This window comes from Strix aluco, chromosome 8 (assembly GCF_031877795.1).
Source record: "Strix aluco isolate bStrAlu1 chromosome 8, bStrAlu1.hap1, whole genome shotgun sequence".
Classification (NCBI taxonomy): Eukaryota; Metazoa; Chordata; class Aves; order Strigiformes; family Strigidae; genus Strix; species Strix aluco.
In genome coordinates, this window is record NC_133938.1 from 26,239,245 (window position 1) to 26,255,554 (window position 16,310).

Consider the following 16,310-nt stretch of genomic DNA (forward strand, 5'->3'; position numbering starts at 1 on the left):
GCCACAAGGATCTATAGGTAGGACTTGATGTCTTGCATTTAACAGCCTATAAAGTAGTAGAAACAAGCAGTCAGGTGTATCCATTTTCCCACCCAGCTCAGCAGAATTGCTGCTCAGCTAGAATTGAATGGTAGCATCTAATGTGACCTGATATTTCTCCAGGCTTAATTAATTTCTAATTGTTCATTAGGCCCAGAAGATTTCCTAAAGCCAACACAAAGACAGCTGGAGACACTTGCAGTCTCTAAAATGAATGAGAGGCAATCTTTCTGAACAAAATACTTGGTTCTCTTCAAAATCTGCTGGAAGACAAGCAAGGTAATAAAAACTAACAGCTTCTTATGAAGCAGAAGTTCTAATAACCCATGAATAATATACCACAAAGTTCTGTTACTCAAAATATACTGCCTTTCATGTTGAAAGCAGAACAGCTTTGCTTCCTCTGGAATATCTTCACAGACAGACCCCATTCTAATGGGATTCAGATCTTTCAAGAACCATCTTAAGCACCTCTTCATTAACACTTAATGAGAGAGTACACATTCCTTCAGGGTCAGGGAGGCAGTTCTTTAATGGTCATCCTACAGGCAATCTTATGTTCATGTGCTTTCTTTTCATTATGATTATCAGAAACATAATACAAGTCCAGTTGAACTTGGAATCTCTGTGCTTGGTGCTGGAGAAGGGATGATGAAGTTCTAGAATCAGCGGGTCCAAATGACTGTTGAACAGAGGAGTTCTGTCTGGTCATAGTTCACTCGGTAGAGAAATTTAGAGCTATGATTGCTGACATAAGCAAGAGATTTAATTCTAAATCAGTTGTCAAAGGTCAGATAACCTATATTTGTTTCTCTCAATCAAAAAAAAAACCCACAAAATGACAATTTCAGTCTGTGCTTAACCGTATGTATTTTTTCCTCTGGTTCACTTCTACCAGTAACTCAAAGATGCCCATCTTCCCCAACACTATCTTAACATATACCAAGCAATTTGTTACCCAAAGTCACTATCCCAGTGAAGAAAGTGATAACAGATAATAATCACTTCATTCTCACAAAGGAATTCTCCAGCAAAGAGACACCTACCTATGAAAACATGTTTCCTACTCTGTAATAGTCACAAAAAGTGTTTCAGTGAAATGTAGTGTATTTCCTTAACTATTTCAGTCTAATTCCAGAACACGCATTAATTCACATACCAAGTAAAAAGTATACAGTTTGAGTTTTTAAAACCTGCAGTAGAATGAAGTAGTGAAGTTTTCATGACATTTTGACTTGGAAATGAAAAGACAGTTGATTTCCCAGCATACATATTTCCCCTCCCACAAAACAACTTCCTACTACAACTACTCTTCAACAACTTTAAAGTATACAGATATATATATTACTGAATATTTCATATACATCTTTGTTTACCAATGCACCAATAAAACACTAGGTGCACCAGAAGTAACGCCCAATTCTTTAGTTTCTAGGCAGCTAGGGCTGACAGCAACCATTCCGTAATTTTGGAGCACTGATGCAAGAGGTTTTGCTGCATTGAATTTCACTCGATATCTGAGGGAAATATGTCCCTACAATCTGAAGACGAATTAATAAAAACAAGCGGCACTGTGTAGCGACATCAAGATTATAAAAAAAATACTTTTTCGAAGCAGTGATATAAATGCAGAATTTATAAAATAAAGCAATCTGCATAAAATATTGTTGCATATTCTTGGTATTATATTAGAAACAGCCCACCCCACTTTGAAATAGACATACATTGAGTAAATGTCTGAGGAGCTGCACTTCAAATTTTCAGCCACTGTTCCTCGTGCTAGTTGCAGAATATGCATTGCAGGGAGACAGGAAAAGAGTTATTAATTCATATTAAGTTATGAGACATGACCAAGACTTTGCTTATGGTCATCTCCTGAAGTTAATCCAAAGTATCAATGATGATTTTATTATATACCTCATTATTGCCTACACTACTAATGCAAGAATGCCGTCAATAATGGTAATTCAACACAAGCATAAACTCCCACAGCCTCTCAAGAAGCTTAAAAAGCCAAATATTTCCGCTTCAGAAAGTTAAAAACAAGCATTTGAAGTTTCTGTGAACTAAAGTTTTCTGTGTGTTCCACAAAATCTAGACTCTGTACTGCTACAAAAATTCACAACTGGCCCATGACAACTGAGGAGAGAGGCTGGGATGCAAAGCATAGAATTAAAAAAGAAAATGCTTATTCATGTGCATGAAGTGTCTCAGCCAAACTGGGACACCCCAAATGTGGTTCTACGTAGGGCTCTTACACCTTTAAAGCATTCACGTACAACATGATTTGAGTAATCACTAACACCCACATTACCTATTACTAGTTACAGTAAAACTTCTCCAGATCATTTAATGTTTCTTCTCTAGTCCTTTCACTGGAATGGGCTGGCTGATGAACGATAGCTAATTTCTTTGGCAATTGTTATAGCTTTTAACAGCTCAGTATTTACTCCTGCTAGAAGTTATAAACCCTCACTACTTCCATGACTGTCCAGTGATGTGGCAGACTCCAAATGCAAACAGAGAACTAGTATACTTACAGTCTTTGGACAGACGGCAAGTCTTTGATAATGCAATCAATTCTGCTGCTTGCGCACTCCGGTTCAGACTGAGTGGTGAAGCCTCCACTATCTTCAGTAGTTACTGAATAACCTGTAACTTGGTTATCATTCAGATAATATGAGGATCTGTCTACACATAGTTCAAGATCAGGATCTGGAAATGGCACATCCGTTAGAATATTCTTGAGGGTTGGGTTTGGGTTTTTTTCAGCTTCATGGGTTATTACTGCACAATCATGATGTGGTGTTCCTTCCCCAGGTAAAGGGAGTAGAGTTGCAGAGTTCAGCTTATGACATTACTTAACATAAGGTACGGGTGTCAGCTATACAAGATTCCATGGCTACTAACCAACATCAACATACTGAATCAAAAATACCCATTTTTTAAACAACATCCTGTAAAACTTTTACTAAAATTTTAGAAAAATAGTGGAGGACCCAGCAAAGCCCTGAGGGAGCTTTGTCCATGTTAGCTGTATCTTTCCCCAGGTAAAAGCAAAAAGGTCTTGAGAGTCCAGATGATTTAAGATAGAAAAAGTACCCCCTGTATGTACTAGACATGGGTAATTATGTTTATTCATCAGAAGGTTTAAGACCAAATTCTCATAGGAAGGGGAAAATATTTCATATTCAGAGGCTCCTACAGTGACTGCATGATCAGTCCTCACTGTCAGTCCTGGCTGAAATGTAACTGCCTCTGTTGCACAGAGCAGGGAAAGATTGCACCATAGGATTCAAAGGTCCTTTTGGGAACCTTTTTTTATGTCATACCAAACGCTGCCATTTCCAATGGCCTTGTTGTAATTGTTGTAATTACAGCAGTCTCCAGTTCCTTGAGATCCTTTGCTTCAAAAATTTTCTCTTCTGCCCCACCTTGGATACCTCTGTGCTCTTGTTACCTTAATCTAGGATTATTATTCAATGCTGCTGACAACAGACTAGCTTTCTTTTTCTATTCTTTTCCTTTTGTGCAAAAGCAACTGTATTTCTGCAGCATTCTCACTGCTTTTCTATTGATCCAGATGTCCCCAGAGTCATACTTGCTACAGATACTTATCTATGATGTCAAACCACACTGAGAGGGTTTCAAAGATGTGTTAAAGGGGCTAGGATGCTAGCGTTATCTTGGTTGTCCAAGGGTATCTTTTATCCTTCATGGACAGCTTCAAGATTCTGAGAAGCAAATTCCTTATTTCCAGGGCAAGGCTGTCCTTTAGTTTGTTATACTTAAGTGTGAATGATACCAAAGTTTCCAGTAAAATTCCACTACCTCATTACGTTGCAGTGTAGAATGTGAACTAATACATAACAAAGTTAATATACTGGGAAGACTGATTGATACAATGGTTAGGGAAGGGTATCTTTTTATGACATTACTTTTTAGCACTACAAAAAAGGAGAAGTTTTTCTAGATTTGTGTCTTCTCAGATAACGGAATAATGGCCAAGATCCTCGTTCTTGCTTCCATCCTCCCCACCCTGCCAAGCTGACTCAATGCTTGCCTTACATTTCTCCAGTGAAAACCTGAAAATTGTCACTCTCTTTGTATTTGTCAAAAAGAAGAGCTGACTCTCCTAAGTGACTCTTCCTTACCTAACTCAAATAAAGAAAATATGTTGAAAGGAATAAGGAAGTGCTTCAAGAAGATTCTTGTCTATCAGGAACTTTTATCACCACTTGGGTGGATTCAACACAAGGCAGACTGACGTAGCCTGAGACCTTTGACACCATAAGAATGCCATCTAGTTTAAAACATGGCATGGTTTAACACATTTTCTCAACAACACTATATAAGAAATATCAAGCATGCGATATCTACATCAGCTTCTTGAAGTTTCATGTTTTCTTATCTACAGCATACTCAATGGCATGAACTCAGAGTCTATTTTGAATATCAACTAAGAACAAACACAGAATTGAAGTTGCAGCAAAATTCTTCACAATCAGGGTAAAATGTGTGTGTGTGAGATTGGCTGGTCCTCAAAGTTTTAATAGAGATTAGGCAATCTAGGAAACAATCATAATCACAAACCAGAATAATGGCTGAAGTGCAAAGAGATATCTTTGATTTTTACAGGTTTTAATAGAAATATTACAGAAATAAGTTAATTCCAAAGCAGGAAAATTAATGAGGAAATGAGGTAGAACACACCATTGATTTTAGCCCTTGTTATTCCACTATTGAAAATTAGTACAACCATAGTTTCTATACACATCTAGTATAAGAATCTACAGGCAGACATAGTTCATCCAGACAAATCAGTTAGATCAAAGTATCTAAGTTCATTCTTGCAATTGTTCTTATGCATAAGAGTGTTCCACAGTTGTGATTAATCTGATCTAACACAACTCTCAAGACTGTAGTTGCTGCCCCTACATCAGTTGGCACATTTGCAAGATCACTGTCCTGGTTGGGGACAGAAAGACAGGAAACACATTTTTATTGCTTCAGTTTTTTCTACCTACAGAAAATTCAGTGCCAATGAAAGGAGTTTTTCCTAGGATATGATTGAACTGTGGAATGGTCTACTGCAACAGCTTTCCCCAATGCCAATTTAACTGCACTTTAACTGGACACACTATTGGGTCCCTAGATAGACGCATTAATTGAGAACACGTATTGCTTATGCCTCAGTATTTACACAAGTCTGCTGTATGAGGCATCCAAATATGTTATTCATAGATGCTCCTTACACTTAAGCCTCTGACAATGATGGGATGGAATAAACATTAGAAGTCTTCTTATATTTAAAAATATACCCATATCCCACAGTGCTAGCCAGAAAGTTGATAAGTTAACTGTCTAAATTCATGTCAGAGCCAACTACTGCCTGACAAATAAGCCTCACTTCAGCCAAATCAGACTTACTAGGTACAACTGTTCTAATGCATATGAAGTTCTGGTTGTGTCAACAGTTAAGCAGAGGTTAAGGCAGCACTACTAAGGAACTTCAGGTTTCTCAGAGTGACTGCATGCATGATCACTGCAATTCTAACAATGCAAAGCTGCTAGAAAGCTACATTCCATCAACATCTAGATACAAGTCTCACATCAGGTATCCCCTGCTCCTACCCCACTACTTGTCTTACAACCTGTTCACCAACCACATGTGCAGGACGAGGCTTCATGTAAGGTCTGGAGATAGTCTTATTGTTAGAACAAGAACAAGGCATCAACATCTGTCTGTAAGCTACAAACATCTGTTAAAAACACCTCACAAAAATATATACACGTGTATAAGTTATGAGAAAAAATAGGCAAGCAAAAAAGCTCAACATAGTTACAGCAAAATAACAATATGGAGAACCAAAAAGGAAGATGTGACCAAGTGCAGAAGCTTTTCAGCAGAGCATTTTTAGGCCTCAGGATCTACAAGTCACCAGATGGCTCTTCTACACACCAACAATTAGGTGGCAGCTGAACCAGGAAACTGTTGCAGGACATTAGTCCTTTTGAAGAAAATCTTATGCTGTACACCTGGGTAAGATGGAATTCCAACCCAAGAGAATTGTCACAGAAGTTTTTTCTGGCTTTTTTTTTTTTTTCTTAAATTAGCTTGGCAGGTGAGGGAAGAAGTGATGTTAATTACTTTAACATGGTTCGTTTCTGCAGGAAAATCCTTAGATCGCTATGTGGAACTTCCTCATTACCAGCTTTACAAAAAAAAAAAAACACCACAAAAAAAAACCTAGATCAAGGTAAAAATGATGGCTAGAAACATAAGCAGATGCTTTATTTACCTTCCTTCTTTTTACAGATTTGACTTCTTTAAAACATTTATCACAAACAATATGCAGCTACATGAGTTTTATATGTAATCCACAACTCCCACCCCTAGTATCATTTCATTATTGCCATCCAAAAAGCTACTGTTTGCACAGCCACCATCACATCACAGTAGAGGGAATAAACATTTTCTAAAAGCATTTAAGGAATCTGTGAATTTGTGTAGAGTAAGAGTTAATACAGCTGAAGACCAATCAACTACAATAAGCTAACTATAAGCTTTTTTAATTAAATGGAACCAGTGACTGAAGAATTGAAATACTCCATGGGTCTTCGAGGCATTCAGCATACTTGAGAATTTCTACACTTTTGCTCAGCTTTTTCAGTGATTGTGACATAGAAAATACTACATTGTATCAAACAACTTCAATTTTCAGGCTGACCTCAAATAATTTATCCATATGTCTAGATGAAAGATGGATATATTGCAGCATAAGAACAGCTCTCTGGTCATCTGAAAATGTTACGCAAATGTTTGGAAAACCACTCCAATTATGAGTGCAAATCAATATAATATCTGAGGCAAGAGATTACTTTTTAATTGGATTGCACTGGTATTTTTTTCTTCTATACTTTGGATTAATACATCCATTAAAAAACCAAAACTGCACTGAATAGGGGATGGCTGAAGGGAGTATCTCTTACACCGAACTACACAAATGGTTATTCTAAATCATATAAAATTTAGCCTAAAGTTTTATACCCTTCTCCAACAGCTTCTAAAGTACAGAAGTGCCTAGGATAAAGATCAAGACACCAAGTCTAAAATACAGCTGCTTTTAGTTCTGCATACTGACAAGCAGAACAGTAAACAACATGCCAGCAACCATAAAGGCAGTAACAAAATCCAATTAGCAGTTAGCTTTTTTGGTAGCTTTAAATTATTTCTGGATGCAAAACATATTACATTTTTACCAGCCACCATCAGAACTGGAAGATGGTAATCTTCTTGGGCTAGTATTTCCTGAGATTAGTCTAACCTGAATGCAGGAACTTGATGCAGAAAAGTTGTTTCCCACTATCTTCCACCCACAGCAATAAGAGTGCTTCTGACATAATTAAGACTTTCTTGAAAAAAGATGGTGGCACAGAAGAGAGGACTATGCAGCTCAAACCTCTCCCACCTCTGCCATGACTGTTTGTCAATCACCCCAATCGAAGACTCACCTGTGTCTGCAGTCAGCCTTAAAAAACCAGCATCACATCTTACACAGGGCACATTGATTTCATTTGCAAAACTAAATCTAAGCATTTCCCCAAAGCACAACAACATAAACATTAATTTCAAGGGCTTTTGTACCATGACTAATGTAGAATCCAATCTCACTAAGAGTCTGTATTGTTCTGGGGACAGATAAGAATGTTTTGAAAGGGTTTAGGGCATACTGCAGAAACAAAACAGTATTTAATGGCTTGTTCTCTCTTTCTGGTGCCAGATTCGCATCCCTGTTAGAGCCCTGTCGTGGTTTAACCCCAGCCAGCAACTAAGCACCATGCAGGCGCTCACTCACTCCTCCCCCTTCCCAGTGGGATGGGGAGGGGAATAGAAAAAAAAGTAAAACTCATGGGTTGAGATAAAAACAGTTTCATAACTAAAATAAAATAATAGCAATAATAATAATAATAAAATATAATAATAGTAATGAAATGGAAATAAAAAAGAGAAAAGTAAAACTGAAGAAAAGACAAGTGATGCCCAATGCAATTGCTCACCACCTGCTGACCGATGCCCAGACAGTTCCAGAGCAGCAATCTGCCCCTCCCAGCCAACTCCCCCCAGTTTATATACTGAGCATGACCTCCTATGGTACGGAACATCCCTTTGGCTAGTTGGGGTCAGCTGTCCTGGCCATGCTCCCTCCCAGCTTCTTGGGCACCTGCTCGCTGGCAGAGCATGGGAAACAAAAAAGTCCCTGACTTAGCATAAGTGCTACTTAGCAACAACTAAAACATCAGTGTGGTACCAACATTATTCTCACACTAAATCCAAAACACAGCACTGTACCAGCTACTAGGGAGAAAGTTAACTCTGCCAGGTGAAACTGGGCAAGCCCACATTATTCTAACTGCATAGTCATAATAAACATATCAATCAACACCCTCAGTAAGCTTCTCCAAGTAAGCACTCTTTTTTGGACTTAATTGGAAACTTTGCATCAGCAAGTACTGTCAGCTCTAGTATGCAGCATCATGAAGCAAGTCCTTTCTCAGTTTATTACTGGAGTGTGTCTTGGTTCTCTTCCAAACGCCATTGCAATCACTGAGAATCTCAGCATGCTTTAGACAAGTTCCTATAATCATATCACATCATACAGTCATAAGGTCACAGGATAACACTGTTTGAAAGGAAACTCAAGAGGTCCCCGGTCCCCATCCCCCTGTTCAAAGCAGGGGTAGCTGTTAGCTCAGACCAGGCTGCCTAGGGCTTTCTCTAGTTGTAGGGGTGAAAAGTACAATCTAATCCTTATCTCTATCCCTGGGCAGCTCAGCTAAGCTATTGCTGGCACATTAGTGAAACATAACCTTGAAGTAGAAGATGGCATAGAGAAAAGAGTTCTAGTGTCTTCGGTTTTCATTGCTGGTCATTTTAATCAAGACTCCTGGTAATTCATGTTTTTCTCCTTTGGACTCTCTAAACAGTTCAAATCTTTGGACTCAGTGGACAACACATAGAAATAACCTGCTTACCAAGGGAACAAAAAAGGGAACTCAGTCCATGACCTTGATTTCTACAGGTGAATTTCCAAAAGGAAGTATATCTGATACTTTTTCTGAGCAACTACAGAAAAGGGTTATTTTCTCCACAGGAAGACATGTAATTAAGTTAGGTTTCTTTATCAAACATCATAATGTATGCTTATAAAATGAGAGTGGGCACACATATATTGCATACTCACTTTCTCACTTCAGCTCCAGCTGAAGTATTTGGTATTTATGTGATTGACATTTTGATTCCCACGTGCATCTTGATAAGCTTCCTGCAAAGCTACAGGTACTTTTTTCCAGCTATTCAATTAATCCATCCAGTTGGCCCACTCAGTAACTACAGTTAAGGTCTCTGAGTTCTTATTGGGAGTAGTAGATAATTTATATTCTTGTTGGAGAGACATCTGGAAAGCAATTTACTTATATAGACATTTTGACTGAAACTTTTAGTTTGCGAGGTTATTAAACATCATCTTATTTTTCCCTTAGCTATGAAGATATTTTGTACATGACTGAGTACCCCAAAACAGAATTTAATACATTCCTGTCAAAACACTCAGCATTTAATTTTCCTCTTGTTTACTATATCTCCATAATAACAACTAAGTAGTATCTTCTGTGTGAGGCGTTCTTTGTATATATGACTACAGAGAGTAACAGCAGCTGTATGCACTAACAGAGATCTGGCAAATGCTTATATTAGATTTTTCTGAGAAAAAGCACTATCACTAATTCACCAGCATAGGGTATCATGTAAGTTTCTTCAGTCATGTTGAAATGCCATCTCAGTAAATGTAATGGTACGTAGACTAATTACATCTGAGCAATATAAAATTAACACATTAACTCATTATTACTTGTTAAAGAAAAACTAAGTTTCATGGCATCTTCATTGCTTTTTCCTCAGTATATTTATATGATCTCTTGCCATATTTTAAAACAGTATAAAAATTAACTGGCGCCTTATCCAAAACAAAGTAAGGTACCAAGCAGCATTCAGTCAACAGAGAACGCCTGCTTTATGGAAGAAAAATGCTTTGAATGCAACCTAATACAAAAACTATACCCCTGATTCAGGATGTCTCTGAACCTTGAAAGTTACCACTTCATCAATGCTCTGTTTCTAAGGAAACATCTGCTGTTTTGTCCACTGTCAAAGGAAGAAAGGACTCTCTGCTATGGGCCTTTCTGTTCTGTCTGACATGTGTGGCGGTTCTTTTGCAGTGTTTCCCAATAGAGTACGTGCTCATATGTCCCAGTGTGATGAGATGTAATTATACTATTATACCGACAAGGAGAAAATGGGACCTTGTATATGTTAAACAGTGAAGGACTAGGTGGAGGTACTATCTGTATTCCCTTTGCATTAAGACAGAGCCCTACGTAAACATCTTCCAAATGTATATATTTTATCGTTACAGAAGCACTGACAATTTTTGAAGCCAGGTCTCCAGAAAAGATGTAGCCAGTTCCTGAACAAAAAGGATGGTATTTATCATCTGGGTATTCTTCTTCTGATATGTACCATTTACTATTTTTATTCCGAATAGGCTTATGCCCTTTCATAAGACAGCCTGTGAAATAATTTTGTGGAGGAGGTGAAAGAGGCCCAAGGAGCTTTTCTATTAGGTATATTGTATTAACAAAAACATCGCTGTCTGTCTTCAGAACAAAGCTTGCGCCACTGCAATAAGAGGCAACCCACTTCATGCCCATCAAAGTTTTAAGAGTTAAGTTATGGTAAGTGTCCAGGAAGTCCTGTTGAATAATATCGTGATACTGCTCGCTTTCTCTCCATAGGACCTCATTTGAACCCTTGCTCTCAATGCCCAGCATAAACAACCGAACAATTTCAACTCCTGGAACCACAGCTTCATTGCCCCAAGTTTTTCTGATGGAACTTCTGTGCTGAATTTCAGCAGCTGTAGTTGCTATTAGCAATATCAAGAAAGGTGTTTTATCTTTACACTTCTCTTTTTCATTAATAATGAATTTAAATGACCATCTTGAGGTAGATCTGGTTTTACTCCCAAATTTCTCATTTTCAGCTGGTAGTTCTCCATTTTCTTTCCATAAGAATAGTGTGAAATTCGAAATAATGTTTTTATGTAAAATATTTTCACTTTCCATCTGAAGATTATCATACCTTTTGGTAAAAAGTGTGTCTTTTTCTTCCATGTCATCATTGTTTTGAACTTTACTTTGAGTTAAAACAGCAAGGTGACTAGAATTCAAAAAATAGGAAATCAAATATATTGCTGTAAAAGAGATGGAGGCAATCAGGAAGACGTTTCTCTTGGTGCAATCCCAAGGAGAGGAGAAGAATCCACTACAGTAGTTCATGTTGGCAGCTTTGAGAGAATGCACAAAAAGCTATTTTTTAATTGGACAGATACTTTGTCACAAGAGCAGTTAATTTGTAATTTTTTTCCTCAGTGACACAGGAAGATAAAAGCAATCGGCAGGCTTTTGATTCTTCAAAATTCTGAGGTTTTTTTGTTAAAAGTATCCCATTATTTCATCTTAGAATAAATTGCAAAGATTTTTGTAGAAGCAAAACCAAAAAATTTTAAAAATTTTCATTATTTCATTTTCAGGCTTTTCTTCCTAAGAGAAATACAGTATAAGAAATACAGTAAGAAATAAAACTAAATAAATACAGTATTAAAAATAATAATTTTCTCAGAACATAAATTATTCAGATATGCATATTTAAATATTGGAATATATGTAAAATATAAATGTGAATTTAATCCAATATTATAGTCAATCTTTTAATATTTTATACATATATGCAAAATAACTGTCAATCTTTCAACATGGTTGTCTTCAATACTAATAACACTACCGAACACATAAGAGGTATGGTAGAATGTAGAATATATATTCTATTTCAAATTCATACATTTATTAAAACACGCTTAAAAGATACACATTTAAAGTAAAGATTGTAATTGCTATTCTAATTGCTACAACACTCCCCTCTAGGTTATAAAAAAGCTTAACTTCATGTAAGCTTTACAAAATGTTATTGTGTAATCGAATAATCCAAAGTTAATGAAAGTTTATCATTGATTATGGATTCACACCTTGGAGACTACTATGATATCTATTGGCAGGTACCTTTGACCATTTAAGTTAGATAGACAGTTGAAAGTGACTGTCTAGGCTATATGAAATGTTAATGCAGACAGAGAAGTAGCTTTTCCAGAGGTGAATTTAGCCATCAAAAGATAAGTGTCTTACTCACGAAGAAATGGCAGATTTAGGACTGAAAGAGTCAGGGATCCTATCTCTGTTCCCACAGAGAACCTGAGGACAAGCTTACAGGCCCCTGTGTTTCTGTCCTAAGTCTTTTCCAGAGGAATTCTGAATTAACACAAAGGAAAACGCACCAGGACATTCACCATTCTGTTTGAAAGGGAAAAACCACTGTGTCACTTGTAGCAATGAAGAGACAGTCTATAAAATGAGATTGGATTTACCCATTTTAGAATCTGCAATAGAAATATAAACTAAGAAATTAATTTATGCTCAATTATAATTTAATCTGGATAAAATAGATGTTGATTAATCTGAATGCAACTGTGTGGTGGATTACCTTTGGCCAACATCCAAACATCCACCCCGCTGCTCACCCACTTTCCCCCTTCTCAACAGGACAAGGGGAGAAAATAGGATGAAAAAGCTTGTGGGTCAAGATAAAGACAGGGAGATCACTTACTAGATACTGTGAAGGGCAAAACAGACTTGGCAAAAATTAATTAAGTTTACTGCTAATTAAAATACATTTGGATAGTGAAAAAGACAAACAAAAATTAAAACAATACCTCCCCTCTATCTTTTCCTGGGCTCAACGTAACTTCTTTACCTGCGCCCCTAGCAGTAGAAGGGGGTGGGTTGGAGGTTAAGGTCCTTCCTTTCTCCTCCTTCTGTTCAGAAAAATCTGCTCCACTGTGAGCTCTCCAAGGGCCACAGTTCCTTCAGGAAATACCCAGCTGCTCTAGGTTTGAGAGCAAAAGGGCACAAGCGTGTTCTATTATAAACTGGTCAGTAGTTCAACTAATGTGGCTTACATATAACTTACTCCCGTAAAATATTAAGAACACAGTGAGTAAATGGCTTAGCTCTAGCAATCTTCCTTCTCATGTTTTTAGCTCTTTAGAAAATCTGTATTTTGACATATTAACATTTTAAATAACCAGGATCCAAAACCGAAAGTAAATATAAAGCAATGTAAGAAAGAATGTAGGCAGCATCACTCCAGAAGATGAGAGGCATTTCTGTATCCACCAATTACTTTGCTGCTATTTGAAACGTGAGAACTTCAGCACATGAAACTATGAGAGCAAAAGGTAATTTTCAATGTTACAAGTGTACTTATGCATAGCAATTTTCTTGATTAAGCTAAAAACATTTTGTCAAAGTCTTTTTTGACTTCTGTTGGTTTTAACAGTGCAATTCTGTTAGATGAAATCCTGGTTCCATTGTGGAAAGAACAGGAACTTCTAAGAAGGCTTTTCTAACAGGCAGCTAGAATATTTATTGTTTCAAGTTTGATAGAGTTATTACAAGATCAGCCCAGAATTCATGTTGCAGAACAGTAAATAGTACATATATTTGAAAAAATATAGTTTCTCTTGCTTACAACTTTTAAAAACGCCAAGAAGCTCTCAAAATACAATTCTCCTTTTCTACTAAAATTCTTCCCAGAAAATAAATTCTTACCCACAATAATTACCCATACTATTGAACCAAAGCAATTAAAATTCGTGAAGATTATTTTTCTAAAATCAACTGTATAGCAAAGTTGGAATAATAGCCACCATATATGTTAAGTTGCCTCTGTGACACACTGATTATTCACATATACACGCATTTAACTACATTCAGGATTTAACATTACATCAGATATGCTGCAAGAAGCCAGAATTAGGCCTTATTAAAATAAGAGGAATAGAAAAGAGTAGAGAAAGACAGAAGAGGAACTAGAAAAAAAGGAAGGAGATGAATATGGTACTTTTTGTTGCCCTTCCTGTTTATGTAATATTTGTCTTATTTATTTAAAAAAGACTTGACAGCTCATGAGTGAAAATCTACCTCACCAGGTTCTAATTCTACCCTATCTCATCCCAGATTTCTGGAAGAATTTCAAAATAAGACAAACTCTTCACATTGTAGCAATGCTTTGATCTTTTCCCGGCTTTTTGAAGTAATAAGTTTTAAAGTCCAGCCCTTTCAAGGTGGTCATACAAATGGCAAATTTCAAAGTAATCTGTTGAGAAAATGATACATGTGTTTGAAGTTGCAAACTAAAGGCTACCAGAAAGCATGAGATAGCTGATTTAATTTAAAACTGCCAGTTGGTAAACAGATCATAATATCTTGATTACTTCATTTCAATTTATTTAAGCTGAGTTTTAGTTGAATTGATTAAACATGCATTTAAGGATGAGCTGGGAGTGAGAGAAGAGCAGGAGATGCACCCACCTAAAACCAGCCTCTCCTGGAGAGCAACTCTTCTCAGTGCTTTGCCATCTCCTTGCAGTCCTGGCTCAGAAGAGAAAGCAGTCTTTTGTGAAGACTAGATCGCAAAAAGTCCCAATCCCCACCTCCTGCTTGATCTGTACAGTCCCAGGAATGACCATGGAGTTAGTGAGATCAATCCATGGCCATTTCACCCCTCTTTTTGAAACCTGTATTTCATTTCAAACCTACGTACCACAATATTTGGAGGATTAATTTGGGCATCTTGGTGACACTTGCTCTTAGCGGTTATAAAGGGATGCAGTGATATTGCAGTTTCTGTCTTTGAAGCAAGTTCTACTAATTTATTCTTGGGTTACAGGTGAAAAAAAAAAAACCTTTCTTAAAGGCCCACAACAACCAGAAAGCTAGCTCTACTCCCTTTTACCAGCACCATTTGGCATCCCAGAGAACCCAGGCAATCCTACTGTTTACACATTCAAACTCATCCAAATGTGTACTGCTGAGGCTTGAGTTGTGTCAATGGTGGAAAGAAGGGAGTGGAGGAAAAAAATTGTTATCTTGGTATGTATTGTTGGGAAGATCTGCACTCAGTTATTTCAAGATTTGAAATAAGGTTTCATTTTGCACAAATGACTTAGTATGTATATCTTTAACACCACTTTCTCTTACAATGATTACAGCAATTTGAACAGAAAACTGCTTAATAAACTGTGGAGGGAATTAAGCACTTTAAAGAAAACACTGAAGAAGTATATTAATAACACTTTAAAGTATGTAATGAGCATATGGAATCAGTTTAACAGACATATTCATTTTCTAGTGTTCTGTAAAATCTTTCTATATTTATTTCTCTGATTTAAATTATGCCTAGACTGCTTTAATGTCACGAAAATACTACTTCTGCACAGAAACAATAGTTACTTTTTTCACTGGAACATTTGTAATTTTTTTTTTTTTTTAAAAAACAGGAACGTGAAAAATTGATGAAGAATTTTAGGTTCTCTTTTTCTGTACATAAGTGCACTACAGATTTAAAAATAGTCTTAACGGAGAATTTAACAGCAACAGCTATCCTAGGGTTTGCTTGTCTCTAGTTAGCTGCTATATCACTTTTTCTTAAAGTACACACGGAAATGTGAATGATAAAAATTTAATCACATGTAAACAGCAAAATTCCCTGTTTTTATGCAAGTGAAGTGCAATTCTTACATGTAAAAATTTGTCATGGGTCAAAAAGGGAACACGCGGCATGTGTAGAGCCAAGAATTTTTCTAGTCTAACAAAACTGTCCAATCAAAAAATGGTTACTAATTATTAAGAAAGGCAGGGGAGGGGGAGGGTGGGGAGGGGGAAATAGTTCTACACAGAGTCCCCAGTATCTCCCCCACTTTCTCTCATGTCATTCTCACCTTTTTAATGCCCCGCTGGTGGAATCCTGAGTCAGTGGTGTCAGATTTTCTCAAGAAGGAGGTGGAGGAGGAGGAGAGGGGTTTATGGCAAATTGTCAATACTCCACATTCTCCACCAGAAGGAACATCCTGATGTTGATGGAAGTGTCTTACCTACCCAAGACTCTACTAGTGCTAATTTCCATATGTTTTCTAATACAACTCTTTCCTCTTTCTTCATTGGTTCTCAGTTCCATGTGAAACTCATTTTATTATGCCTGTTGTGTTTATGTTGGATATTTCCTCATTGTTCTCTTTGTTATGGCCAAATCCAGTTTT

At 37.0% G+C, this 16,310-nt stretch overlaps 1 protein-coding gene across 1 annotated transcript; it reads right to left on the minus strand.

The window, feature by feature from the left end:
• Window positions 1–10,269: 10,269 nt before the first annotated feature.
• LOC141926802 (beta-1,3-galactosyltransferase 2-like) lies at window positions 10,270–11,271 on the minus strand. The gene has a single exon (XM_074833201.1). It carries the CDS (start codon window positions 11,269–11,271, stop codon window positions 10,270–10,272), a length of 1,002 nt encoding a protein of 333 aa, XP_074689302.1.
• Window positions 11,272–16,310: the final 5,039 nt, after the last annotated feature.

Coding starts and splice junctions, on each gene's coding strand:
- LOC141926802 (XM_074833201.1), bottom strand. CDS start 11,271: ATGGAAGAAAAAGACACACTTTTTACCAAAAGGTATGATAATCTTCAG.